This window comes from Tursiops truncatus, chromosome 1, assembly GCF_011762595.2.
Source record: "Tursiops truncatus isolate mTurTru1 chromosome 1, mTurTru1.mat.Y, whole genome shotgun sequence".
Classification (NCBI taxonomy): Eukaryota; Metazoa; Chordata; class Mammalia; order Artiodactyla; family Delphinidae; genus Tursiops; species Tursiops truncatus.
Window position 1 is genome coordinate 145788721 of NC_047034.1, and position 27041 is coordinate 145815761.

General features: G+C 45.7%; 3 protein-coding genes across 13 annotated transcripts in view; 1 reads left to right on the forward strand and 2 right to left on the reverse strand.

Moving 5' to 3' along the window:
* Window positions 1-444: 444 nt before the first annotated feature.
* On the reverse strand, window positions 445-7121 carry UQCRH (ubiquinol-cytochrome c reductase hinge protein). 3 transcript variants are annotated; one of them, XM_019937869.3, is made up of 5 exons: window positions 6981-7083; window positions 3741-3767; window positions 3115-3262; window positions 2842-3000; window positions 445-666 (listed from the first exon to the last, which is right to left on the reverse strand). In XM_019937869.3, the coding sequence occupies exons 3-5, from the start codon at window positions 3175-3177 to the stop codon at window positions 634-636; spliced, it is 255 nt and encodes an 84-aa protein (XP_019793428.1). In that variant the 5' UTR covers window positions 3178-3262; window positions 3741-3767; window positions 6981-7083; the 3' UTR covers window positions 445-633. The 3 variants fall into 3 exon arrangements, with proteins under 3 accessions (XP_019793428.1, XP_004324151.1, XP_073646464.1); XM_004324103.4 differs by lacking the exon at window positions 3115-3262 and having other exon boundaries at window positions 6981-7121; XM_073790363.1 differs by lacking the exon at window positions 445-666 and having other exon boundaries at window positions 2840-3000; window positions 6981-7118.
* A 198-nt stretch (window positions 7122-7319) lies between these two features.
* LRRC41 (leucine rich repeat containing 41) lies at window positions 7320-26636 on the forward strand. 5 transcript variants are annotated; one of them, XM_004324102.3, is made up of 10 exons: window positions 7325-7678; window positions 11290-11376; window positions 13164-13234; window positions 19377-20520; window positions 23702-23962; window positions 24504-24668; window positions 24761-24859; window positions 25402-25524; window positions 25749-25824; window positions 25940-26636. In XM_004324102.3, the coding sequence occupies exons 1-10, from the start codon at window positions 7480-7482 to the stop codon at window positions 26157-26159; spliced, it is 2445 nt and encodes an 814-aa protein (XP_004324150.1). In that variant the 5' UTR covers window positions 7325-7479; the 3' UTR covers window positions 26160-26636. The 5 variants fall into 5 exon arrangements, with proteins under 5 accessions (XP_019793423.2, XP_019793424.2, XP_004324150.1 ...); XM_033867278.2 differs by lacking the exon at window positions 11290-11376 and adding an exon at window positions 11404-11440 and having other exon boundaries at window positions 7539-7678; XM_033867258.2 differs by lacking the exon at window positions 7325-7678 and adding an exon at window positions 9123-9707.
* RAD54L (RAD54 like) overlaps window positions 21702-27041 on the reverse strand; it is a 30664-nt gene continuing 25324 nt past the window's right edge. For 3 of the 5 annotated variants that reach the window (XM_019937866.3, XM_004324101.4, XM_033867290.2), the window contains one exon: window positions 26634-26967. In XM_019937866.3, coding sequence (XP_019793425.1) covers window positions 26757-26967 — 211 coding nt within the window. In that variant the 3' untranslated portion in view covers window positions 26634-26756. Of the gene's footprint in view, window positions 23538-25408; window positions 25539-26633; window positions 26968-27041 lie in introns of those variants that run through there. The other 2 variants (XM_019937868.3, XM_019937867.3) reach the window with 2 other exon arrangements.

Here is a 27041-nt window from a genome sequence, read left to right on the forward strand (position 1 = left end):
CTGTCAAAAGACACTTTTGAGATAAAAGAAACATTCATATGAACTGAGTATTTAATGATATTAAGCAATTACTGTTAAAGTGTGATAATGGCATCAAGGTTAAATTTTTATAAGTCCTTATCACTGAGAGATATACTTGCTAGGTAATGGGTACATGGGGGTTAATTATTATTCTGTCTATTCTTATGCTTGAAAATTTTAAATTAAAAAAAAAGGACAGAGGGCTTCCCTGGTGGTGCAGTGGTTGAGAGTCCGCCTGCTGATGCAGGGGACATGGGTTTGTGCCCTGGTCCGGGAAGATCCCACATGCCGCGGAGCGGCTGGGCCTGTGAGCCATGGCCGCTGAGCCTGCGCGTCCGGAGCCTGTGCTCCACAATGGGAGAGGCCACAACAGTGAGAGGCCCGCATAATGCAAAAAAAAAAAAAAAAGGACAGAAGGCAAGATTGCTGATCACTGGACTTTATTAAGATGGAATCATTGATAATTACACAGAAGCTACCTGCCTAAGCCAAAAATCCTTGAGGTTCACATGAACTTAGTTACACAAATAAGAAACAAATGGCATGTTCAAAACCATAAGGAAATATCCCGAAGCCCGGGTGATGAAGGCTGAGGTGAACGAATCTGCACATTTACTTCAAGCTGTTGAAGAGTTTGTGGGCCACCTGGATGGAAAGAAAAGGATGTCATCAACTCGTATCTCTAATGTCATGAGTTACAAGGGCCTTCATAACCTCGAACAGTACTGCCTCTCCTCCCACCACTTGCCTTCTGACACCCCCACACCCTTCGTGAGCCCTAGTGAACTCCCTTCAATTACCTGACTCCTAGCTCCCTTCTAACCAGAACTCTCTTTCTCACTTTTTCATCTTTTAATTTTCCTTCAAAATCTAAACTTACATGTTATTTCCTGCAAGCTGTCTCTTAACAAGCTCCTGTCCCTCCTGTCTTCCCCACAGAAACTTATGCCTCCCATATCACAGCGCTTATTAATTCAACAAATATTTATAAAACATCTACTATATGCCAGATACTGTTCTAGGTGCTGAGTGAGTCACAACGGTAAACAAGACAATATCTCTGTCTCCTCTGGAACTTAGAGAACAATGAGAAAGATAATATATATATACTTTGATAGTGATAAATGCTATGAGGAAAATAAAATAGGGGCAGGGGGAGGGAATAGCAACTTTAAATAGAAGGGTCAGTAAAGGCTATCCTGAGGTTACACCCAAGAGATTTACCAGTTTACTAACCGTTCTACTTCTGTCTCTGCTGGCTTATAACTCAGTGTAGAACGGGACTATGCTTGTCTCATTCCCAGATCTTAACCTAGTGTTGCCTCATAAAAGTATTATAATAATATAACATTTACCATTTTAGCCATTTTAAACTATCCATTTCTGTGGCATTAAGTAATTCACATTGTCCTGCAACCATCAACTTCCAGAACTTTTTCATTTTTCCCAACTGAAACTCCGTACCCATTAAATAATAATTTCCATTTCCCCCTCCCTCCAACCCCTGGCAACTACTATTCAATTTTCTGTCTCAATCAATCTGACTACTCTAGATGCCTCATATAAATGGAATGATATTTGTTCTTTTGTGTTTGGTTTATTTCACTTAGCATGTTTTCAAGGTTCACCCATGTTATAGCATGTGTCGTTTCCTTCCATTTTAAGGCTCAATAATATTCCATTATATGTGTATACCACATTTTGTTTATCCATCCCACCAATGGACACTTGGGTTGCACCCACCTTTTGGCTATTGTGAATGCTATGAATATGAACATGTATGCACAAATATCTATTCAAGTCCCTGAAAAGAGTCTCAATTCTTTTGGGTGTAAACCAAGAAGTGGAATTGCTGGATCATATGGTACTATGTTTAATTTTTTGAGTAAAGTACTTATTTCTTTTTATTGCCAAATAATATTCCTTTATATGGATAAATCACATTTTATATATCCATTTATAAGTTGTTTTGTTTCCAATTGTGGCTATTACGAATAATGCTTCTATGAATATCTGTATATAAGTTTGTGTAGAGATGTTTTCATTTCTCTTGGGTATGTAACTACAAGTGGAATTGCCGGGTCATATGTTAACTCTACGTTTAACCTTCTGAAGAACTGCCAGACTTTTCCATAGGGCTGTACCAATTTACATTCCCATAAGCAGTGTATAGGAGGTTTCCAGTTTTTCCACATCACCAACACATTTTTCTTCATGATATGGAGAATTGTATATAAATGTTCCCTCTTTCCACTAAAATCATGTTGAAAAAAAAGTTGTATGAATAATTATATATAACTAGTGGGGAGTTTATTGATTTATTGACCCCCTTCACCCATTTCTCCCTATCTTTTTGATTATAGCCATCCTTGAGGTATGAAGTGGTATCTCATTGTGGTTTTGATTTGCATTTCCCTTTAAGCATCTTTTCATATGCTTATTAGCCACCCAATCAGTTTTAACATAAACAATCATATTGAACTTTGCCTACCCTGTAATTTATGAAAATACCTTACTGTTATATGTAAGGGAGTCAAACACAAGTTTACTTAAAAAAGCAAAACAAAACAAACAACTTTTGTACCAACTATTATGTACAAGACACACTGGAGGATATAAATTATTTTAAAGAGTAGACTTTCGTACTTAAAAATACAAAATCCAGTTTCCCCACTGTTTAGCAGTGTAAATTAGAACATCACTTCTCTTCTCTGAGCCTCAGTTTCAGCACTGTCCTGTCTCTAGGATGAAAAGGTGGTCAGCACCAAGTCTTCCCTGGCCACTATAAGCTTTCCCCTTCCTGACCTTAGGCTGACTTACACAGTGGTCCCTTGCATGCAAGAAGTCTAAGAGCTCCTCTGTGCAATCCTCTGTCTGTGACCTGGAGGATACACGCTCATCACAGAGCTCTAGCTGCTCCCGAGCCTTTACACATTTCTCCAGCTGCTCGCATTGCTCTCTCACTGTTGTTAGGGGATCCTGAATGAGAAACATACACACACACAGAAAACGAAAATGGGGGTTTTAGGAAACCCACAAACCATAAGCTTTGATTAATACAACCACCAAACCAAGGTGCTGCCTCTGAATTACCGTGCAGAAGGCCAGCTGGCAGAGCCACACTGCCGCCAGAAATGGCAGAATGGGGTCTCCCATTCAATTCTGATGCTAAGTAGTAGGGGAAAGTTTCACATTCCTGCCTTCCAGGGTTGCCAGTACGCACTGAAAGCCTCAGTCCTATCTGAAAAACAAGGTGGTAAAGGAAACCTGGCCAAACTTGAAGTAGATCTATAGGAGGCCTTACTTGTTAACACAGCATTTTGGGATATGTAATGTCTGTGAATTTCAATTCCCTTCGTCTGACAACCAGGCCTATGCACCCCAGCTGCCCAGCTAGAAGGGTAATGTTACATGGAGAAGGACAATCTAAGAAAGGTTCCTTCTAGAATTTTTATTAAACCACAGATAGCATATGATTGAGTACCAGGCCTTCAAGATGCTACTCTGCTCCCTGATACCATGACTGGAGAAGCCTCAAACCCAGAGAAGACTCAGCTTCCCAGGCCCACACGCCCCCCAAACACTGTACAGGAGGTATTAAAGGATTTTTCCACTCCCATTCTCTCTAAGGTGTCAAGACTCCTTAAATTGCCCTTAGAGTTTCATGAAACTCAAACTTTCTTTTACTGAGAAGGTTCCAAACCTGAGACAGCTCTTACCACTAATTCCTCCTCCTCCTCTTCTTCCTACAAAACGAAAACAAAATTAATGTCAGCAGCAATTTTATAATACATATATTCCCAATCATATTGATGTTGTAATCACTGAGGATAGACATTATTAATCTTTTTACATTTTCTGTATTTTATGATGATTTGATGTTTTAGGAGACGTGCTAATCCTGGAGACAGCCCCTCCCAGGACTGGCTAATTTCTAGAGTTAGCAAACAACTTGCCCGGGGGCACACATTTCCTAGCAAACCAACCAATCCAAAACCCTTCTCAACAACCACCTTTCTCTAACTCTCCTACACTAAACCAATTATTGCCCCTGCACTAATCACATCAGGGCTAAGTGTCAAACAAACAGGGACCAGCCCAAAGTCCACCACGAAATTATCCACTCTTAAACTTGCTAGAGCACACCTATCCTGCCTCACTCATTCCATTTTCCTTCTGCTCCTGATTGATCCAAGCACTTCCCCATGTGGCCCTGGGTGGTATGGCCTACCCCCTTCTCTTGGGAACTATAAGTAATAAACTCTTCTTTCAAAAACAGTTGTCTCATCTTAGTTATGCTTTGAAGAAGGGTGATAAATATTCTAGACAGGGCCACTTCAACTTTTTACCAATTATACAATTTAAATTATTTTTTAATAAATTATAAAGTAGTTTAAATTAAAAAAAAAAAGTTGTCTCCATGCTTGTAACCTTATCCTACCTGATTAAAACAAGTCCTGGGTATATTTCAACAAGGACACACAATTTCACATTCATCAGCAACAAACTTAAGTGTGCACAACATTCTAATATTTATAAGCACTTTCATATCTGTAATGATTTGATTAATCACAACAGTCCCTTAAGGGGCTCCCAGTTTAGGAAAAACAAACACTAATTAGACATTTTCTGATATAGGTTCAAGCTGTCATATTAAAACTGCCATATCAATTTTAATGTATAGATATTACAAATACTATGCTATATGTAATACCTAACTGTATCTGTAGTGTATATGTAATATATTTATGCTAATTAAATGTTTTAATTTTTTCTGGAAAAAAAAAAGATTCAGGCTGTCAGATGTTCATATGGAATCTGCATAACTTAAGTATTTTATTCTAAATTCTGGTAGGTCCCAGTATTACCAGAAATAGCTAAATTTAATCCTCACACCCCAAACCAAGTTAGGAAGAAAGCTAACATTTTTTTTTTCCTAGGCTCTGAACTTGAATTGGGAACATGAAAATAGCCAGACCTAAACTCTACTTTAGCCAGAGCTTAACTAAAGATAGTTTCAGTCACTGCTTTTTGGCTTGCTGAGCTCCCAGGACACTAAGTAGATTAACAACATAAGTGCACCAAAGGTCTACACAACTCCATTCACAAGCTTGAAAACATCAAGCCCTACCTGTTACTCCTGATTCAGGTGCACAACCTTCCAAGAGGAGCAGTGTAAAAAAAAATTCCCCTTGGGAGCAACAGCATAGGCCTGAATCTGTGGCTTAGCATAGTCTGATCAGTAACTCAACCTGCCAAAAGTAAGGCATTTGCGTGACTGTGCATGCATGTGTCCACATTTGGGGGAAGGGAAAGAAAAGGTATACATACAGAAAAAAAGAACTAGCTCAGAGATCCTTCACTGTGTTTACAAAATTCCAATACAATCTGCCCCATTCTCTACCATGACCTTCAGTGAAGGGACCAAAGCTCATGAAAGCTGGGAGTGAGGGGTAGGGCAGGTTCAACTGTAACCCAGGCTATTTATTCTTACAATTAGCAAAGGTGTCTTCTAAACATGAAGATGTTACTTAGGAGGTAAAATTCTAGTTTTCCATTAAACAAGGTTTCTTAACCTTACTCTTTAAAAAAATTCATTCTGAATGAAGTTTTTCCAGAAAACTGAAACCACATTCTGCGTGAGTTAGAAACTGGAAATTAGCATCCTAGAAGCAAGACCTTTATATCCTTTCCCTATTAGCAATGCTACTACACTGATCATTTTATGTCTTTGATAATTTTCTGACAAAAGTATCATGGCATGTTTTGGGAAAACAAATCCAAATACAAGTCTGAATATAGACTACTTCATGTAAAACTTCATGTCAATGAGAAAAACCAAGGTCACACTACATAAAAAGATTCAATCTCCAAGAGGAACAGGTTCTTCATAACAAACTTCAGTTTTCTTATTATAAAATTGACTACTTGTTTGCCTTCTTTTCCCTCATCTACTGCTGTGGTGAGCCCTACTTAACTTTCTGGTATACTTCCAGCTGAACTTCTTGAGGCTGGCTCCACTTCTTTCTGGTCCTCTTTCTCATAATAAGACTAGAAAAAAATATGGGATAAACTAGTTTCCAACTATTCTGAACCCACAGCTGTCAGGAAGTGACCAGAAAACAAAGAAAAGACAGGAAATATGATGGGAAACAAAAAACTAGCTGGCTTCTGTAAAACTGTGTAACACTGTGACTAAGTCTTGGCTCTGGAACCATGCTGCTTGGGTTCAATTCCTGGCTCCAATATTTACTAGCTGTGTGTCCTCAGACAAGATATTTAACCTCTCTATGCTTGTTTCCTCATCTGTAAAATGGCAACATTAAGAGTACCTAATTCTTACCTCACAGGACTATTGTGTGGCTTAAATGATTTAGTACATACAAAGCACTTGGAATCGTTAAGCAGCCAATAAATTATTATTACATTGGCATTCTCAGTCAGGGAAAGAGCTCCCTCTTTTATCACAGAATTATACCGCACATCCCCACACTGTCCCCAAAGACACCTCCCCCTCCCTCCACCCAAAGAAAAAGAAAACACGTTTTCACAGAAACTAGCGTTAAGGCCAGCTGCCCGGAACCTCCACAGAAGATATGGCAGGATTCCCGACCCGAGCTAAGGTGAGGGCTGGGTTGGTCCGCTTGCTCCCAAACCCGACAAACTAGGGGCTCTGAACACCTGACTGACTAAAAACACAGGCACTGCTTTTACAAAAGTTTAGTCCACACAGCATTTTCGTTCTCGTTAAACCTTCACCACATTCATAGAATGGGCAAGCCAAGGCCCAGAGAAAACCTAGCCATCTACTTGCCCAAGGTCACTCGACGAACTCCTGGGAAGGGTTGGGGGAACCAGCTCTCCCGACCCTGCAAACCCTACGGGGGAAACGTTTTTTGGCGGGCTAGGTCCTGAGCCTCAGGGCTACGAAGAGGGTCGAGTCGCTCGCCCGGTCTTACCTCATTGGGATCTCCGGACCCGGTCAGCATCCCTTGCTCTTCCTCCAGCACCATGTCCGACTGCTGTTGTGGATTCAACACGAGCAGCAACAGCGGCACCTATTCCACTTCAGGATCAAGAAGGACTTGTAAGGGTCACTCAGCGGATATCCGGCGATCTGGCCGGAAGTGCGGCAGACTAGTCGTGGTCGCGAACACACGCTCCGATTGGCATGTACTACTGCTCAGAGGCAGGGAATGGGGGTAGCTGGTATTTGCACCAGAGGAGGATATGCTAAGGAATTATCCCCTTAGTCATGCCAGACCAAAACATATTGACCCTTGGAATTTACTTGAAATATTGGCTTCTAAGAGACTTGGAAAGTATGCAGAAGTATTCGATGTTCCTTTAGCGCAATTCCCAGTCTTCCCCACATCGCTGATGGAACCGTCCTAACTGCTGACCTTTTCAAGATGGCGGCCCGCGAATGCTACTCTCGGGCTCGCGCACCTCCCCAAGATGGCGGCGCCCGAGGCCTGGCGCGCCCGGAGTTGCTGGTTCTGTGAGGTAGCGGCGGCAACGACCATGGAGGCCACGTCCCGGGAGGCGGCGCCAGCGAAGAGCTCGGCCTCGGGCCCCAGCGCTCCCCCCGCCCTGTTCGAGCTGTGCGGGCGGGCGGTGAGCGCCCATATGGGGGTTCTGGAAAGCGGGGTGTGGGGTAAGTCGCGGGGTGAGGGGCTACCTCTGGCAACGAGCGGAGACGGCCCAGCGGCCGGGGGGCGCGGGGGGCGAGGCCGGGAGGCCTGGAGCAAGGCCCAGCCCGGGGCACTGGAAGCCAGACCTTTGGGTCGGAGCATGAATTCCGTGACTGACAGGACTGGGCACAGTAAAGGCGGAGACCAAACCGGCAGGTGGACCCGCACCGCGGCCTGGCCGGGGGGCGCGGGGGGCGAGGCCAGGAGGCCCGGTCTGGGACGAAGCGGGCCGGGCGACAGAGGCAGGACTGACTAGCCGGGCTGTGGGCTCCGAAGTGACACTCGGGCTGGGCCGGGCTGAGGAGTCTCGGATGTCTAACGGACGGTCAGGGATGGCCCTTCTGCTTGGGGGCGGGGGCCGAGGTTGCGAGGCCCGGACGGAGGCCAGGAGGCCCGGAGGCCCGGCCCGGGGCCACCTAACCAGACTGACGGCGCGGGGCCTCCGGCGTCTGCCTGACAGACCGCGGGGGCCGAGACTCCGGAGGCCAAGCTGCTGAGCGAGGGCAGCCAGTGGACTGGAGAGCGAGGGGATGGGGCTGCCAGAGAGGCTGAAAGGCTCGGGGCGCCGAGGCCTGTCTGACGGCCTGGGGCTGGAGGGAGCGAACAGACGGCCAGGGCCTCGGATGCCAAACTGACTGAGCGACGGACTGACGGGCAGGGCACGGAGCGCCGGAGGCCGCTCGGATTGGCCGGAGCGGCGAGGAAGGGCCAGAGAGCGGGTGAAGGGAGGCCGGGAGAGGATCAGCAATCGACGGAGGCGCGAATGACGGACAGGCGGGAAGGGCCACGGAGGCCCCAGGCGGGGCGACGGCCCGGGGATCCCGAACTGGGAGGGGGCGCGGCGCCGCTAGGAGGCCTGGGTCCGAGTGGAGTGAAAGGAGGCCCGGGCCTGAGAGCGGCCGAGACCGCCAGGCCCGGCCTGGGTTGAGGGCGCCCAGGCTGAGAAGCACAGGCGGGCGGCCTAGGGCGCTGGGATGAGGGCCTGGGAGGGTGAGCCGACTAGCCCGGCCGGGGGGCCTGGGAATACGGCGGCGGGGTGGGCCGGGTAACGGAGGAGGGAGGCCTGCGGGCGGATGGGCACGAGGAGGCCGGGCCGTGGGGTGGGTACCGCTGGTCGCAGTCTGGCAGCTGAGGAGGAAAGCGCGGGTGAGCGACCTGGGCACCGACGGTGAGAGTGAAAGAGAGGAAAGTGAGAGGTCTGGGGGTAGGCCTGCCCGCACGGGACGGAGGGAGGCCTTGGGCCTGACTGACTGCTGGTGTGAGGGGGTGGGGCCCGGAGGCCAGGGCTGAAGTTGGGTGAGGAGATGGCAGGCCAGGCCGAGGGCCCGGGGAGGGGGAGGGGGTGGCAGGAGAGGAGGCCCTGGGCCTGGGGGGGGGGGGGTGTCTAGAGTAGGCCTCAGGAATGGTGGTGGTGGTGCTTTTGCGAGGAGGAAGGCCCGTGTAAGGTCAGGAGTCGGGGCTTGATGTCCTGGGATGGGGGTTTGGGTTACACGCGTGAGGAGGCCGATGTGGAGAAAAGGCCCTGGCGTTTGGGGGGTTGGGCCTCCAGGAATGAGCCCCAAAGCTGTGGAGTGGTTAAGGAGGTCCAGGGATGGAGGAAGGCCCTTGGTGGTGGTGGTGGTGGGGACGGATCCTGAAGAGGCCCAAGTGCCTTGTCTGCTGGGGGAAGACTGTTAGAAGTCCTCAGGCCTAGTGAGGGGGAGGGGATTGTGGAGGCCCTGGACCAACAGCTAAAAGAGTAGAGTCAGGCTGACTCATGGGCAATGGGAGAAGAGTCTCAGTGGATCTGTGCAGGAGGCTCAGAAAAATCCTGGGGAATGTGGAAGAAGGTACAGTGGATCTGGCAGTGTCAGCCTGGACCTTCCAGAATGCTAAACCTGGCTACCAGGGCAGAGGACTGGGGGTGGAGGCCCAAAGTTGGGAAGGGGAAGCATTGACGATGTGGGCTGGAAAGAAGCAAGGAAGAGCCTGGCTTAAGAAGAATGGAGAAAGGTACAGAGGAGTTTGTGAATAACGGGATGAGAATCCCTGTGGCTGTGAGAGGGGATGGCTAAACAGGGGAGCATTATGGACAGAGGAGGAAGAGCTCCTATGGGCCTAGCCCAGGTGGACAGTCACACAGAATCAAGCTAGGTCTCTTAGAAAGGCCAAGTAAGAGGCCTGCTAAGCAATGCTATTTTGGAGGAAGGTCTCAGTGTGGGCTAACAGCCAGGAAAGCCTTCCTGGAAGTAGTGCACTAGCTTTTCTTTGTGTAGAGAGAGAAGAGGGGAAAATGAGTAAAGGCAGCAGGAAAGGATATAATGAGGAATAAAATAGGTATGTTATACCTTGAATGCCAGGATATGGAACTTGGACTTTATTTTGAATGCAGTAGAGTGACTACATTAGTGTAATAGCATAGGGAATTAATGCTTTTCTTCAGCAGGTACATTGAGTACCTACTATGTAGAAAGAATTGTACTAGGCTCTTGGATATCTAGACTCAGTTATTGCATAAGTAAAGATAAAAGGAGATCCTGGAATGTAAGTTTTGAAAGAATTTTCTCAAGTATCATGATCTTAAGACTTGTTCTTGGCAGGACAGAGATGCTTTTGACAGGATAAGAATAATAATAGCTAAAATTTAGTGAGATTATGGACAGGCATAGTCTTCAAAAGATTATGAGCATGGTCTCCTTTAATTTTCACAACAATCTTAAGAGGTAGTTATTATTATCTCAATTTTAAAATTGAGGAAACTGAGGCTCAAAGACATTAATTTGTCCATGAATTCATAATTAAGTGGTACAATCAGGATTTCACCCAGTTTTGTCCAATCTAGAGATTAAACCATTTAGCCACAATACTGTAATGCCTCTCAGATCTAGGGAAGTTAGCAAGAGCAAGTTTTGTTTTTAAGATATATTGAATTAAGAGTATAGAGCCTAATTATTTCCATTCTTCATAGGAAAGTGCTAGTTCAGGGTATAGTGGGAGCCCAAAGGATGGAAGTGGCCAGTTTGGAAGACTGGGAAGGGATTTCAGGAAAGGCTTAATAAAGGGCATGTGATACGTGAAAGATGAGTAATTGATATGCTGAAAATGGCAAGAACATTCCCAGTGGAGAGAACAGCATGACAAAGGCACAGGCAGAAAGCAGGGAGTTAGGTAACTGAAAAAAGTAGTTTATTATGGCTGAAGTGTAGGAGGCAAAGCAGGGAGCTGGAGAAGTTAGTAGGGCCCAGATTATGAAAAATTATGTGATTTTTTAAAATCACACATACTCAAAAGGACCTTTTAAATGAGGAATGGTCCATTAGGCTTGGGCAGAAGTGAACTGCCAGCTCCTAAATGAGCCTATCAGCTTGCTTTGTGGGATTATCTCACCCTTGAAGACATGCATGCCCCTGAAATTCCAGCTGCCAACTAAGTGGCTGAAGATAAGTGGACCAGAGTTTGAATTAAACTTAGGTTAGCTTCTATAAGTTCCACTCGTCAAGTGAGAAGTCTTGCCCTTCTGTTTTCCTTTCCAGTAGGATAAATAATGCTTGCAACTCTGGGAGAAAAAAGTAAATTTTATGTTTGGTTTTTGTAGCCCTCCCAGGCCCAATACTTCAAAGCATCTTACCTCTGCTCAATATATATTACTTGGAGAGGATTGAGGAAACTGCCCTCAAGAAAGGTGAGTGTTTTTCTGTCTTTTTTTCAGTCACTGATTGTAAGCAAGGCACCATGATGTTCTTCAGGTAAATATTACACCTGATACCTGCATAGAACTTCATGCTTTTCAAAAGTACCCTCACACCTATTTTCTTATCTGATTTCTCAATGTCCTGTGAAACACAAAACAAGTATGTGATCCCTATTATACTAATAAAAAAGAAACCACAGGCACACAACAATTAATAGCAAAGCCAAATAGAACCCAGACCTTTTGCAGGATCTTAGTTCCCCGACCAGGGATTGAACCCAGGCTCCGGCAGTGAAAGCAGCAAATCCTAACCACTGGACAGCCAGGGAATTCCTGAACACAGATCTTTTTTTTTTAAGTTATTTTTTTAAATTAATTTATTTATTTTTGGCTGCATTGGGTCTTCGTTGCTGCACACGGGCTTTCTATAGTTGTGGTGCACGGGCTTCTCATTGCAGTGGCTTCTCTTGTTACAGAGCACGGGCTCTAGGCACATGGGCTTCAGTAGTTGTAGCTCACGGGCTCAGTAGTTGTGGCTTGTGGGCTCTAGAGCATAGACTCAGTAGTTGTGGCACACGGACTTAATTGCTCTGCACCATGTGGGATCTTCCTGGACCAGAGCTCGAACCCTGTGTCCCCTGCATTGGCAGGCGGATTTTTAACCACTGCGCCACCAGGGAAGCCCCAGATCTTTTTTTTTTTAAATAAACTTCAGTTACGACAATGTATTTTTTTAAATTCATTATTTATTTATTTTTGGCTGCATTGAGTCTTAGTTGCAGCACGCGGGATCTTCATTGAGGCATGCAGAATCTTTCACTGCGGCACCCGGGCTTCTCTCTAGTTGTGGCATGTGGGTTTTCTCTTCTCTAGTTGTGGCATGCAGGCTCCAGGGCATGTGGGCTCCAGAGTTGTGGCGTGCAGGTTCCAGAGCGCGTGGGCTCTGTAGTTTGTGGCATGAGGGCCCTCTAGTTGAGGCGTGCGAGCTCAGTAGTTGTGGCACGCGGGCTTAGTTGCCCCACAGCACGCGGGACCTTAGTTCTCTGACCAGGGATCGAACCCGTGTCCATTGCATTGTAAGGAGAATTCTTTACCACTGGAGCACCAGGGAAGTCCCGAACCCAGATCTTTTGAATCTTTTTTTTTTTTTTTTTTTTTTTTTTTTTGTGGTACGCGGGCCTCTCACCGCCGCGGCCTCTCCCGTTGCGGAGCACAGGCTCCGGATACGCAGGCTCAGCGGCCATGCTTCCCGGGCCCAGCCGCTCCGCGGCACATGGGATCTTCCCAGACCGGGGCATGAACCCACGTCCCCCGCATCGGCAGGCGGACTCCCAACTACTGCGCCACCAGGGAAGCCCCTTTTGAATCTTTTGAATTAGTTTTTCTAATTTATCAAGCTGCCTCCCAAACCCCTCATTGGACACATCTGTTAATAGCTAACATTCATCTAACTAACCCTGTTCCAAGCACTGTCTTAGGCACTTTACCTGGGGAAACTCATTTAATATTTTCAACAACTCTGTGAAATTGCTATTAACAACTACATTTTATAGATAAGGAAACTGAGGTACAGAAAAATTAAGTATCTTGCCCAAGGTTACACTGCTAGACTATGGTTTGCTGATATTTGAAGCCAGGCAGTCTGTCGTTAGAGCCAGTGCTCTTTACCACTCTGCCATGTTGCTCCTGTGAACCTAGAAAAGGACATTAAAAGGCTGATGTACTTCACTCATGGAGACCAAGGAGCAGCCAAGTAAATGTGATATTTCTCTCTACAGGCCTCTCCACTCAGGCCATTTGGCGCCGACTATGGGATGAGCTGATGAAGACAAGGCCTTCCAGTTTGGAAGTAAGTTAAGGCACCAGGTAGAACTCTGGCCTGACTTTGCACAGTGAAAGCAGGAATAGCACACAAACACAAGCTGGGTACTGGTAAAGTGCAGGGGCAGGCATGGAATGAATTTGGGAAGAGGTCTCTGATGGCTTGTCATGAAGTTCTTTTCATTTGACATTTGTCACTGACTTACTTGTTCACCATGTTTGCAGGTGACACAAAACAGGGAAAGGTAGTGATCACAATGGATGGCAGAACCTGGATTCAGATCTTGACAGGGCTGGAGCAATGGTCAAACCTAACAAGATGAAAGTTAGCAGAATAAACCAACTCTCCACTTGAGTCTAAAAAATTCTAATTGCATGACCTCAGGGTAGTGGGTGGAGGGGTCTGGCTCAGCAGCAGCTAGAATAAAAAAGATTAAGGGGGTTTAGTCTACATTGTGCTAAAGCCACTCATATAATGACTATATCCTGAGCTGTGTGAACTAATGTAACTATAATGTAGACTGAAAGACAAGGGGGATGATAGACCTGCTTGACTCTGCAGTGGTCAGGCTATCCCTGGAGTATGGAGAAAGAAGTCAAAGCCACATCATGTGAGTCACATTTGGAAGACTGGAGATGTTTTTCCTGAAAAAGAGAAGACTTGGGGAACATGAACTGTCTTGAAATATTTGAAAGAGGGATTAACAGACTTGTTCTGGGTGGAAGCTAAAGGAGGATAAATTTTTGCTAAACTGTAGAATTTTTAAACTCTGAGGTTATTGGTGATGAAACAAGCTAATTCCAGAGGTAATAAGCTTCCCATCACTAAGTGTTTAATAGAGTCTGGATAACCCCACCTGACACAAGGGTACTGTATCAATAGAAGAAGTTTGGCATTGTTGGAGATATTGGACAAGATACTTTTAGGGGTCCTCTTAGCCCTTAGAATAATAAGATTCTGTTATTCATTGGTTCAAATATAACTCACTGGAGCTCTCATTTAAACAGAATTCCTTTTACTGCTCCATAATTCGGTGACAGGACAGATTGAGTTCAATAAACATTTACTCAGACTTACCACATACCACATCTTATGCTGAATATTAGAGGTACAGACACAATCCCTAATCTTGAGGAACTGTCAGTTTAGTGGGGAAATCTGCAAACAAATACATCATGTATGGTAGGCCAAGTGGTATGATCGAGTGTAGCGAGAAGGTTGAAGGAAAAGGGAGTAAGAAATTCTTTCCTAGGAAGTAGTATTTGAACTGGGCTTTATATAGTGAATGAGGCCAAATGACAAGAGAACAAGCTTTTATCAGAAATTGGAGATTTATTTTGTGGGGATACACTAGGTTCAGTAATAACATTCAGCTCCATATCCTTCAGCTTTTCCACTTCTAGATGTAGATGCAGCCCCTGGAGTTCAGCATAATGACATTGAGGCCCAATGAAATTATCAGGCATTATGTATAGGAGTTAGGCCTTATGAGGAAGGAAAGTGGACACAAGAATGTTAAGAAACGGCAACAGCTTCCTGCAACCTTTAAAGAAACATGAGATTCACTTTGTCACAGTGTCTCCCAAGTAGTATGGTTGACTAACAGGTGATGGAGACTGTAATATCTTTCTCTTTGAGAAAGCTTTTTCCACCATTATCTCAAGCTTCCTGGGAAGGAATGTCTATTTGTTATCTGTTTCCTTGTCTCAGAGTATTTCAGAATATATAGGAAGCCCCAGGCCTGGTGGCCTAACAGTCACCTACGCAGAAGTCCTGACTTGGAGCATCATATCCATTCCAGAGGGTGTCTGCTTCCACTTCCCACTTTTGCATAACAGTAACCTTTACTTCATTCATAATTCAGACAGTTATTGAGTGACTATTCAGTTCCAGGCACTATGCTAGGTTCTAGGTATATAGTGGTGAGCAAGATAGAGTACCTGGTTGCTTATGGAGCAATAGTGTTTCAGACTGTGTAGTACTAGTGTATATGTGTATTAAGAGATCTGCAGAATAAAATAGATATTCTGGAGACAAAGCAATGGGGAAATGAAGGATTATTCAATCAGTGGTTCTCTAGTAACTGGTTAACCATTTGGAAAAAATAAAGTTAGAGCCTCACTTTACAATATACTCAATTTCTATATAGATTAAAGATTACATTGTAAAAAGTAAAAGCACAAAACAGTTTTAAAAAAGAATAAAGGTGACTGGTTATCTAATCTCAGGGTGGAGAGTACTAGTAAATAGGCAGAACCAAAAAAGAAAATATGGACACATCTGGCCACATAAAATGCCAACACTATAAATACAATTTAAAAGGCACGTAAAAGAATGTTTGCAACAATATTTGCAATATAAAAGGATACAGAAGATAAGACAGGTGAACAGTAGAATAAAATGAATACAGATTTGGACAAGTTTCAAAATATACAAAAATCTCCAGTAAAGTAAAAAATGTTCAATCTCATTAATAATAAAAAAATGGGAAAGTAAAATTATACCTCTTAAATTAGTGAAGTATTGTTTTAATTTGGTTTTGTTTTAAAAGATAATTCCAGGGGTGGGTAGGACTTGCATTTTAATATGCTGGTGGTGGGAGCAGAAATGTTACAACTTTCTTGGTGGGCAATCTGGTGATAATTGTCAAGAGTCTTTAAAATATTCAAATTCTTCAACTAGAAATTTTAAGAAGTATATATCTTATGGTATATAAAATTGAGATACTCGTGAAGATTTATTTCCAGATGTTCATTACAGCAAAGTTTAATATAAAAAGCTAGAAACAATTTAAGTATTCAATAATATAGAAATTATTAAATATAGTACATCCATATTTTCAAAATATTAATAAAGTCATTCTAAAAATATTTAAATACGTGGTGGTAAAAATGTTTAATGATGTGGTGATATGTAATGTTTAAAAAAAAAGCCCAGCATTTGAAACTGTTCAGAATTGTCTCAGTGTTATAAACACAAATACCTATAGCTCATCACATATACATATACACTCCAAAAAGTTGGTTTACACATGATTTTTGATTTGCTTCCTTATAGTTCCACAAACAATATTTCTGTTATCAGAAAAACAGTGGACGATATATAGTTTATGAGCATTTGCAGGCTCTAACAGTTTAGTACAAGAAAATATTTAGCTCTCCCTAGTTTGTACACACTTCTTCCTTCCCTACCAGTACCTGAGCTGCCAGCCCGTTGTGGATGGGCCAAGGACTGATTGTGTTGGTAAGCAAATGTCATGTCACCTCTTTGGTGGTGCCTTATTTCCCCTACTCTCCCCCAAAAGAAAGTATTTAAATCACTTTGCATTGTCTGAACTATAGTGTATGAACTATAGTGTACAGGTCCACAAAATGAGTGGTTTGGACTAGATCTCTCAGGTATTTTTCAGCTTTGAAGTTTTAGCATAGAATCTTCTACAAGGTGGTGATGGAATAAAATGCAGTGAATTGCTATCTGCTTATGCATTAATTCATGAGAAAGAAGCTATTGCAATAGTCAACTAATTTTACATACTCATTTAATTTTCACAACAACTCTGTCATGTAGGTATAGTTTTCTTCCTCAGTTTACAGATGATGAAACTGAGGCAGAAAGAGGAAAAGTGACTTACCTAAGGTGACAGTTCATGAATGGCTGACCGGACATTCAAGTTGAGGCAGTCTGGCTCTGGAGTGCATGCTCTTAATCACTATGTCATGCTGCTTTCACTGTGGTTATCACAGGTCTGGGGTGTTCCAATTTCAAATATTCTCTCCTATTGTCTTTGTAAACCAATAAAATGTCTGAAAAACCCAAGTATTTAGTTATCTAAAGTTCATATTCCACATGCCTTATAGTCGGAAACAGCCACAATATCTTGGTTCACGTTCACATATTTGTCCATATTTTAGGCCCAGATCTCATGGTAACCATCTATTTCACTTGTGAAGTTGAAGCCTTGCTAGGGATACCTGCAAGTATTTTTCAAGGCTGTGTGGGCCAGCAAATGTGTGAAAAAAGTGCTAGAATGAGGCAGGATTAAAGGATTCAGGAATACCCTCTTAGCTTCCACTTAAGGCTGAGTAGAGATTTGGTTGCCAGGTATTTTTTTCTGCTGCCCTCAGGCCCCCACACTGCTGCTGGAGGGGCCTTTCTCACTTGTTGTGCCATGCAGTTAGCTTAAACATGAAGTCGTTCCTAATTATTACCACAGCAGGGTCTTGGGGAATAGCTAGGGCAAAAGGAATGACACTTTTGCCTGAGAATAGGGGCCCACCTCCTGCCTGCCAAGAACCTCATATAAACTGAGGGTCAATCTGGTATGAGGGAATGCACGGAGGCAGGGTAGATACCAAAGGAAGTATCTTATTTTTAGCCTTTGGGAACCTCAGGCCCCACCACCTTCAGGTTGAATAAGCACCCTGCTTAACAGGCTCTGCCTCCATCCAGTCCATTTCACATTTCCCATGTGGGGTAATTATTATCATTAACAGAAGTTACATTTTGTATTTTACAGTTTACAAGGTGCTTTAAACTTGCACTGTCTCATTTGATCTTCACAACAAACCTGTGAAGCAGGTGATATTATCCACATTTTACAGATGAATAAAGAGGTTTAAAGAGGTCCAGAGTATAGTGGCAGAGCTGGCACTTTTATGAAAGTCATCAGACTTTCTATGCACCTTAGGAGAGAATGGGGACTTAGAGAAATATCAATATTTGTCTCAATGTGTCCTTTGGGGGTAGGTAGCAGTAATTCCTAATCTCTGATATATACATCAGAATCATCTGGGGAAGGTTTAAAAAATAAAGATGCATGGACCTTACCTCAGATGTAACATAATATAATCACCAAGTCTGGGTACATGGCATATGAATTTTGGGAAAAAGCTCCACAGTAAATTCTGATGTATATCAAAGCTTAAAAATCACTTGTGGAAAAAAAAAAATCACTTGTGTTCAGTTCTTCTAAATGTATCAGAATAGCCTGATGAAATCTCATACCCATCAAAGCAAAGTATTGCCTTGGAGAAAACTAAGGCACTAGTTTTCTAGTTGCTGCCTCCTCTCCAGGAATTTCTAATCTGGTTGGGATGAGATGTGTATACAGGAAGAGACTCAACACCATGAGACATATGTACCAACATCTAAGACCTGAGTAGTCAGTATCAGAGTACCAACATGAGAGGTAGGGGGGAGGGGTAGAAAGTGGGGCAGACACTCAATGAGACCAACAGCCTCAAAGAGCAAAATGTTGGTAGGTCTTCATGAAGTCTATTTGATCTGGCAATGGAGAGCATTTCTGGCAGAGGTAGGAAAGGAAAAAGAAGGCACGTTTGGGTCAGTGAGGTGACCAGTTTCGCCAGAGCAAAGCATTCATGAGCAAGGTGTGGCAGATAAAGCTTCTCAGGTAGGCAGAGGCTATATTGTGGACAGCTTTCCCTGCCAGTCTGAGGAACTTCAAATGTGTTGCAGCACTGATCCCCTAAGCAGTGGGGAGACATTAGGGGTTTTAAAGGAGAATAATGTAATCAGAGTTTTGTTTTTTAATACAAAGATGAACCCAGTGGACTTGTGCAAAAGTTTGGGAAGGGGAACAAGTAGAGGAATCAGGAAGCTAATGAAGTAGCCAGGTGTTAGGTGATAAGGGTCTGAACAAAGGTGGTAGCGTTAAGAATGGAAAGTTAGGATCAGGGTCTAAAAACAAGTGTGGAAGAACTTACAGGGTTGAATGTTTCACTTGGGAGGCACTATAGTAATAGTCTCTGGAACCAAATTTCCTGGGTTCCAATCCTTTTTTTTTTTTTGGCTATGCCGTGTGGCTTGTGGGATCTTGGTTCCCCGACCAGGGATTGAACCTGGGCCCTCAGAAGTGAGAGCTCAGAGTCCTAACCACTGAATCACCAGGGAATTCCCTCCTGGGTTCAGATCCTAATCCTGCCCCTTAACTGTGTAACCACAGGCAATAACATTTGTGCCTTGGTTTTCTTACCTGTAAAATGGATCTAATAGTAATATATACCTCAAAGATGTGAGGATTAAATGAACTTGCATACATTATTTAGAATGTTACCTGGCTCGGTAAACAGCTAGCTATTGGAAGGAAGGAAACTGGGTTCCATGGGTAGCACTTAGTATCACAGCTGTCTGGAATGTTCTCTGCTTTCAGAGCGTGACCTGTTGGCGAGCCAAGTTTATGGAGGCCTTTTTTTCCCATGTTCTACGTGGGACCATTGATGTGTCTTCTGACAGGCGTCTTTGTGACCAGCGCTTCTCACCTCTCCTGCATAGCTCCCGCCATGTCCGGCAGCTCACCATCTGCAACATGCTGCAGGGTGCGACTGAGCTGGTGGCTGAGCCCAATCGCAGGGTTCTGGAGACCCTGGCCAGTTCCCTGCACACCCTCAAGTTCCGCCACCTGCTTTTCTCTGATGTGGCTGCTCAGCAGTCACTTCGGCAGCTGTTGCATCAGCTTATTCACCATGGGGCTGTCAGCCAGGTGTCGCTGTACTCCTGGCCTGTACCTGAGTCAGCCCTTTTCATTCTTATCCTCACCATGAGTGCTGGCTTCTGGCAGCCAGGCCCCGGTGGCCCACCCTGCCGCCTCTGTGGAGAGGCCTCCCGAGGCCGGGCCCCATCCCGAGATGAAGGGTCCCTCCTGCTGGGCTCACGCCGGCCTCGCCGGGATGCTGCTGAGCGATGTGCTGCAGCCCTGATGGCCTCCCGGCGGAAGAGTGAAGCCAAGCAGACGGCCAGAGGTGCACCTGCCGCTCGGGTAACACGCCGGAGCACACAGGAGAGCCTGACAGCAGGCGGGACAGACCCTAAGAGGGAGCCGCTCCCTCCAGCCACTTCCCATGAGGCTCCTGGCACCAAACGCCCACCCTCTGCTCCAGCCACCACCTCCTCTGCCTCTGCTTCTTCTTCCACATCCTCATCTAAACGGGCTCCAGCTAGCTCAGCCCCACAGCCTAAGCCCCTAAAGCGTTTTAAGCGAGCTGCAGGGAAGAAGGGTGCTCGCACCCGTCAGGGGTCTGGTGCTGAATCTGAAGACCTATATGACTTTGTTTTCATTGTGGCGGGTGAGAAAGAGGATGGGGAAGAGATGGAGATCGGGGAAGTGGCTTGTGGAGCACTGGATGGATCAGATCCCAGTTGCCTGGGGCTTCCAGCACTGGAGGCCTCCCAAAGATTCCGCAGCATTTCCACCTTGGAGCTCTTCACGGTTCCACTCTCCACAGAGGCGGCTCTGACACTGTGCCACCTGCTGAGCTCCTGGGTGTCTCTGGAGAGCCTCACACTCTCCTATAATGGTGAGTGCCCTGGAAGGGCAGGGGTTGGGTCTCCCAGCAGCACCAGCTGTGTGCCCAACCCTGTGGAGGGGAATAGGGGGTATGATCAGGAAGCTGCCTCCTCACAGGGAGGCAGAAGGCACACACATGATATAGTGGCAGACTGTCGGTGCTAGAGAAGATGAACACAAGGTCTACAGGCTTGATTTAGTTGGAAGCAGGGGTTCCTGAGGGACAATGAGAATCTGAAGAATGAGTCTACCTTAGATATGGTAGGCAAACCAAGGACAGGTGGGAGAATATAGTGTATACAGGGCCAACCAGGACTGAGGTTGGATCTCACTAATCATACCAAAGCAGCTATATAAAAAGGTGTGGGATACCTTTTAAAAAAAAAAATCAGACCAGCAACCTGCAAAACAGCCCTCAGTTCTTTCCCATCTGGTTGTGCCCAGCTAGCCAAATTTCAGTTCTGGCTAAATCCAGCAATCTGCCTAGGTTGCTGAACACTGCTAGAGAAGGTCACACAACTGCAGATTGGTGCTACTATATACATTCATGGTCATCATCCTCATATGAACCCTGTCTGCAACATCAGTTCCATTCCTACCCTACCACTTCAAACCCTTCTTTTCCTCTCAGCAGATGACCACCTACTTCACAGAAAATAGAAGCCATCACACATGAACTCCTTCAACATGTTAACCAACCTAGAAACTCCTACACCTGCACTCTTCCTTTCTTCCTTCATCACAATGGGAGAAATGGCTGCCCTATCTAAGGCTAACTCTTCTGCCTGTGCTCTGGATACATAACCTCTTAACTCCTTAGGAAAGCACATTTTTCAAATGCCTCAATAAGAGCTAACTTTTATATACTGCCTACTATGCATCTGGCATATTTTAAATATTCTTTTTTTAAAAATTATTTTATTTATTATTTTTGGCTGCATTGGGTCTTCATTGCTGCACGCGGGCTTTCTCTGTTGCGGCGAGTGGGGGCTACTCTTTGTTGCGGTGTGAGGGCTTCTCACTGCAGTGGCTTCTCTTGTTGCGGAGCATGGGCTCTAGGCACGCAGGCTTCAGTAGTTGTGGCTCGAGGGCTCTAGAGCGCAGGCTCAGTAGTTGCGGCCCACGGGCTTAGTTGCTCCGCGGCATGTGGGATCTTCCCGGACCAGGGCTTGAAACCCGTGTACCCTGCATTGGCAGGCAGATTCTTAACCACTGCGCCACTGGGGAAGCCCCTTTAAATATTCTTTAACTAATTTAATCCTTACAATTCTGAGGTCAAGTGACTTGCCCAGGATAAGTTAGTAAATTGTAGAGCTAGAATTCAAACCCAGGTAACCTGGCTCCAGAACTCATGCTTATAAACCACTTAATGCTGCCTCTCTTCTCTCAATCAGGTATCCACCAAAAACTACCACCACCACCTCCATCTATTCCATTTATTAACTGTCCTATTCTTCCATGCCCTTCAGAGACAACCTTAAGAGTCATCTGTGCCCTCTTCTCTCACAGCCACTCCAGCCTTGCTTCCACCCTGTCTACTGCATCAAGGACCTCGAGGTGACCAACGTCATCCTTGTTGCTAAGTCCAATATATACCTTTCAGTCATCTTAAATTAATTCTCGGCATCATCTGCTATTAAGTATTGTCTTCTTCGTGAAATAGTCTCATTTCTACTACCTCAAAATTTTCTGAGTTTTTTTTTTCCTCCCTTTCTGGACATTACTTCTCTCTTAATGTTCAGAGATCCTCAAAACTCTCCCAGTTTACACATGCTTACTGGACTTCGTTTCAAAGACCAACTATGCTGAAGACACCCCCATTTTATGACATTAGCCCAGATCCTCCTCCTAAACTCCAGACCTATTTATCCATCTGACAACTAGATATCACAGGATTCATAAACCACACTCCCCAACCTGAATGCGTCTTCTTCCTTCTAAACAGACCTTCCTTCTGTTCTCAGTGACATCACAGATTCAGTTGCTCAAAAAAAGCCTGGATTCTCTTACGCCACATATATTTGGCTACCGGGTGGTACAATCTCTCAGATTCATTTATCTCCACATTCTTAATTCAGACTACCATTACCTCTCATCTGGATTCACCGTTTCAGCAGTTCCTTCTGACTCCATACACACCATACAACTCATTTTTTACACTGCAACCCAAGCATTTTCAAAACTGCAAATCTGTCAATCATCTAAAAATTCAACGGCTTCTTGTCACTGTATGTTTTTACTTAGAGGGCCATTCATGTTCTTACCCTGCTTACCTCTATAGTTGAATCGTCCCTCCCTCATACTTTACACACCAGCCACATTGAGTATTTCTCAGTTCTTGGAACCTGCCACTCTTTCTCCTTCAGGTCTTGATATATGCCAAGTTCACTCTGCCAGTCACTCCTCCTCCTTTTAGCCTCTCTTTTATGTTCTTTAGGACTCAGCCAGAGTCTTTACTGACGAAAGCTAAATTGGGTGTTAAGTACCCATCCTTTTACTTCCACAGCACTCTACTTCCCCAGTTCCCATCATCTGCTTTTTTTATCAGGCTGTATAGGCAGGAACAAGATCTGCTGCTCATGACTACCTAGCAGAAAAACAAGCTTACCAGGTGCTTACCATGGGTAAGGTTTAGTTGAATGAATGAATCAAAAGGAGCCTGCTCAGTCCAAGGAGAGATAAAGGTGTGGCTTCCAAGGAATTATTTGCTCTGTGGCATTAAGCAACTGCCCTAACCTTTCTGGATCCTACTCCCTTCTGTGGGATGTGGTTATCGTTTTCGGCCCTATTCCCACCCAATGAATTTAAAAGTATTCCCTATTGGATCACTGTCACTCTCCTGCTTAGTTTTCAGATGTTCCCCATGACCTATAGGAAAAGTCCAGAGATCTCTGCTGCTGTCTGGGCCCATCAATCAGCTAGCAGCCACATGCTGTCCCACCACATCCTATCTTCTGTTTTGTGACTCTGCCCTGACTGATGTTTGAGGGCATGGCCCAGTAGAGGCGGCATCAGTAAGCTGGTTACCTGAGGAAAAAGCAAGACAATGGATGAATAGCTGAGAATGATTTAAAATAATCTGAGCCAAAGCTCAGATTTGGTAGTTATCAACAGAAATATTTGGAGTTGTATCTGAGTATTACCCCTACTGATACTCCCACATGACTGACCCAATCTCTTTCCTGCCATAGGCCTGGGCTCTAATATCTTCCGCCTGCTAGATAGCCTGCGGGCCCTGTCAAGCCAGGCTGGATGCCGCCTCCGTGCCCTGCATCTCAGTGACCTGTTCTCACCACTGCCCATCCTGGAGCTGACACGTGCCATTGTGCGAGCCCTGCCCCTGTTGCGGGTCCTCTCTATTCGTGTCGACCACCCTAGCCAGAGGGACAACCCTGCAGTACCAGGGAATGCAGGGCCCCCTAGCCACATAATTGGGGATGAGGAGATACCAGGTGAAGTACTATGCGCGTGTGTCTATCTCCACAGACGTGTGCAGGTCTATTTGTGTGGGGAAGGCAAAAGATCTCTAATCCAGGCCAGTCACCACACATTCCTGGCTTATCTGTAATTTGTTGCCTTTAGAGCCCGTTCTTAAAGATAACCATGGGTTGGATAGATCCCAGACCAACACTAGCCCCGTAGGGAGTGACTATGGCAGATCTGTCTCCAGAAAGGGGTCTGAACCAAAACAGACCTGACCGTTAGACTAGATTGGGTCCCCATGCTGTATGTCCCCTTAGTTCCTGCATGTCTCATATGCCACCATGCTGCATACTCTACTTGTGTCTGATTAGTTGTGTTCTTGGATTAAAAGCACCGTTAAGGACAAGGACTAAATCGTATATTAGCATACTGCCTCGCATATAGTAGGCACTCAAGGACAAGTAGACGAATAAATGATTTTTCAGAGAATCCTTTAAGGACAGGATGGGACCTGCAATGGGAGAGAAGTAGCAATGGCCAGCTGTAATCTTCTCTCCCTACCATATCCAGAAAACTGCCTGGAACAGCTGGAGATGGGATTTCCACGGGGAGCCCAGCCAGCCCCACTGCTCTGCTCTGTACTGAAGGCCTCAGGTTCTCTGCAGCAGCTGTCCCTGGATAGTGCCACCTTTGCCTCTCCCCAAGATTTTGGGCTTGTGTTGCAGACACTCAAAGGTAGGACCCAGTTAGAATGGTAAAGGGAAAATAGAAGGGGACTTTGCATTGTTCTTTGAGAACACTAAGGTCCATAAACTTTCCCGATCCAGAGTACAACCTAGCTCTGAAAAGGCTGAGCTTCCACGACATGAATCTGGCTGACTGTCAGAGTGAGGTGCTGTTTTTGCTCCAGAATCTGACTCTTCAAGGTAAGTTCATCCAGAGCCTGGGGCATTCGTGGGTCCTCACTGCAGATCTGCCACGGTCTCACTGAAGGAGCAAGCCACTGTTCTTTTCTTGGCCTTATGTCAACTATAAAATGATCACAGAACCTGCATCACCTTCCTTCTAAAGGGTCCCCTACTCAACTCTTCCTATACTAAACATGGGAAATTACTCACTTGGAGAGTGCTTCACCTAAAAGTTTTTCTTACCTTCCAGTGGCTGACAAATGATGGTGGTGGGAAGGGATAAATGTGCTGCCAGGAGCCCCCTCATAGACTTGTAGCTAATGCCCACCCCTGCATAGAAGGAAGTGTATGGAGGTCTGTGCAGAGAGCCTCCCCTGTAGGCTCAATCTCTGCTTTGAATACTGACTTAGTTGCAGCCTTGCTTGGGGTTTTGGACAAATTATTTTCTCCTTCTGGGACTCTGTAAAATGCTCATATACCCCTTGCTAAGGCCCTGGGGCCGGAGGGGCAGCACCAGTTCTCATGCTGCCATCAGAACTTATTCCACTTTCTCTTGACAGAGATTACCTTCTCCTTCTGCCGTCTGTTTGAGAAGCGCCCGGCCCAATTTCTGCCTGAGATGGTTGCTGCTATGAAGGGCAACTCCACACTGAAGGGCCTCCGGCTGCCAGGGAACCGCCTGGGTGGGGGCAGGGCCCTGAGGAGGGAGAGGGGGAAGGAGCCAGTCCTTTGACCTAGAAATTCAGTGGGTGAAGGCATACACCTCTCCACTGGGAAGACGGGGGTTGGGATATAGTTGTGCTGGGGCTTTAGGAGTCTGGGCTTCTCCCCAGCCAGAACTGGGTTGGGATACCCTTGTTCCCTGTTCTTGGGTAGAGGTGATGAGTATTTCTCCCCTTCTCCCCAGGGAATGCTGGCCTACTGGCCCTGGCAGATGTATTCTCAGAGGATTCATCCTCCTCTCTGTGTCAGCTGGATATCAGGTACATGTGGGTGTAGGGAAGGTGAAGGGAGGGCAACGACAAGGGATGGAGCTGCAGGGACACAGACCAGGGATTAGTTGACTCCTGGGTGTCTAATCCTTCTCACCCCTACCAGTTCCAACTGCATCAAGCCAGATGGGCTTCTGGAGTTTGCCAAGCGGCTGGAGCGCTGGGGCCGTGGGGCCTTTGGTCACCTGCGCCTCTTCCAGAACTGGCTGGACCAGGATGCAGTCACAGCCAGGGAAGCCATCCGACGGCTCCGCGCCACCTGCCATGTGGTTAGCGACTCGTGGGACTCATCCCAAGCCTTCGCAGATTATGTCAGCACCATGTGATGGGCCCATGCCTCACAGGCCCATACTCAGTACCATCAGCTTGCAGGGGCTGAGGCATGGGCTGCCCAGAACTCCCAACCACCAATTCTATCTTTCTCTTTCTGTCACCTTTTTTCTCTTTCTTCCTTTTGCCCTTGCACTGAGGTCTTGGACGCCTTGATGGGGCCCAGCAAAGGCATTCCCACAACTGGGTTTAGAGCCTTTGGGCTCCTTACTCAGTACCCTGGGCCAGGAGGTCACAGTGGTCATTAATCACTGAGGACAGACCCCACCCCCTTCCCTGCCCCAGGGTTCCTGCTTTCCCTCCTCAAGCAGTTACCCAGGCTTTAGTGAAGTGTAGGAGTGCCCACTACCAGGCCTCTCCTCTACTGGGCTCACCATGCTGCTCCCAGGCCTCAGTCCCTTTCATACCTTTATTCCTTTCTTTTTTTTAACCAAAAAAGTTTTTCTTATAAAATAAATTTTGGGCAAACATCATGCAGCCCTTCTTGATGATTTTTCTCTCAGAGAACAAAATTCAACAGTGCCCTATGGGGCAGGGAGCCCCCTTTCCCCAACTTCTTCCTCTTAACAGCTACACACCAGACCAGCTGGTTATCAGTGGAGGCCCTGCTGCTCCTCATGGGAATGCTGGTGGAAGACGAAGGTGATGGCAGTGGAAGCAGCATCCCAGGCAGCCTGGAGTACCTCATCCTTGAGCCCCCGCTTATCAGTGCTATGGTTCCACTGAGCCAGGTCTGAGGTGCAGTCAGAACCATCAGGGGGTGGCCAGACCTGGTGGTTGTTGACACAGCGGTGGCAGCGCAACCTGCGGGCAGAGGACAGAGCTGTGGTTACTGTAGATCCCATCTCCATGCTGTGTAGGGTGTTCAGAGGTAATGG

Bases quoted from the DNA above. Each gene is read 5' to 3' on its own strand.
- UQCRH (XM_073790363.1), bottom strand. From the start codon at position 7,034: ATGGTGCTGGAGGAAGAGCAAGGGATGCTGACCGGGTCCGGAGATCCC. The intron at 3,768-6,980 runs GTAAGACCGGGC...TTCGTTTTGTAG, and splicing joins GGTCCGGAGATCCCAATGAG to GAAGAAGAGGAGGAGGAGGA. The intron at 3,001-3,114 runs GTAATTCAGAGG...TTTCTCATTCAG, and splicing joins GCCAGCTGGCCTTCTGCACG to GATCCCCTAACAACAGTGAG.
- LRRC41 (XM_004324102.3), top strand. From the start codon at position 7,480: ATGGCGGCGCCCGAGGCCTGGCGCGCCCGGAGTTGCTGGTTCTGTGAG. The intron at 24,669-24,760 runs GTAGGACCCAGT...TTCCCGATCCAG, and splicing joins TGTGTTGCAGACACTCAAAG to AGTACAACCTAGCTCTGAAA. The intron at 25,525-25,748 runs GTGGGGGCAGGG...CCTTCTCCCCAG, and splicing joins GCTGCCAGGGAACCGCCTGG to GGAATGCTGGCCTACTGGCC.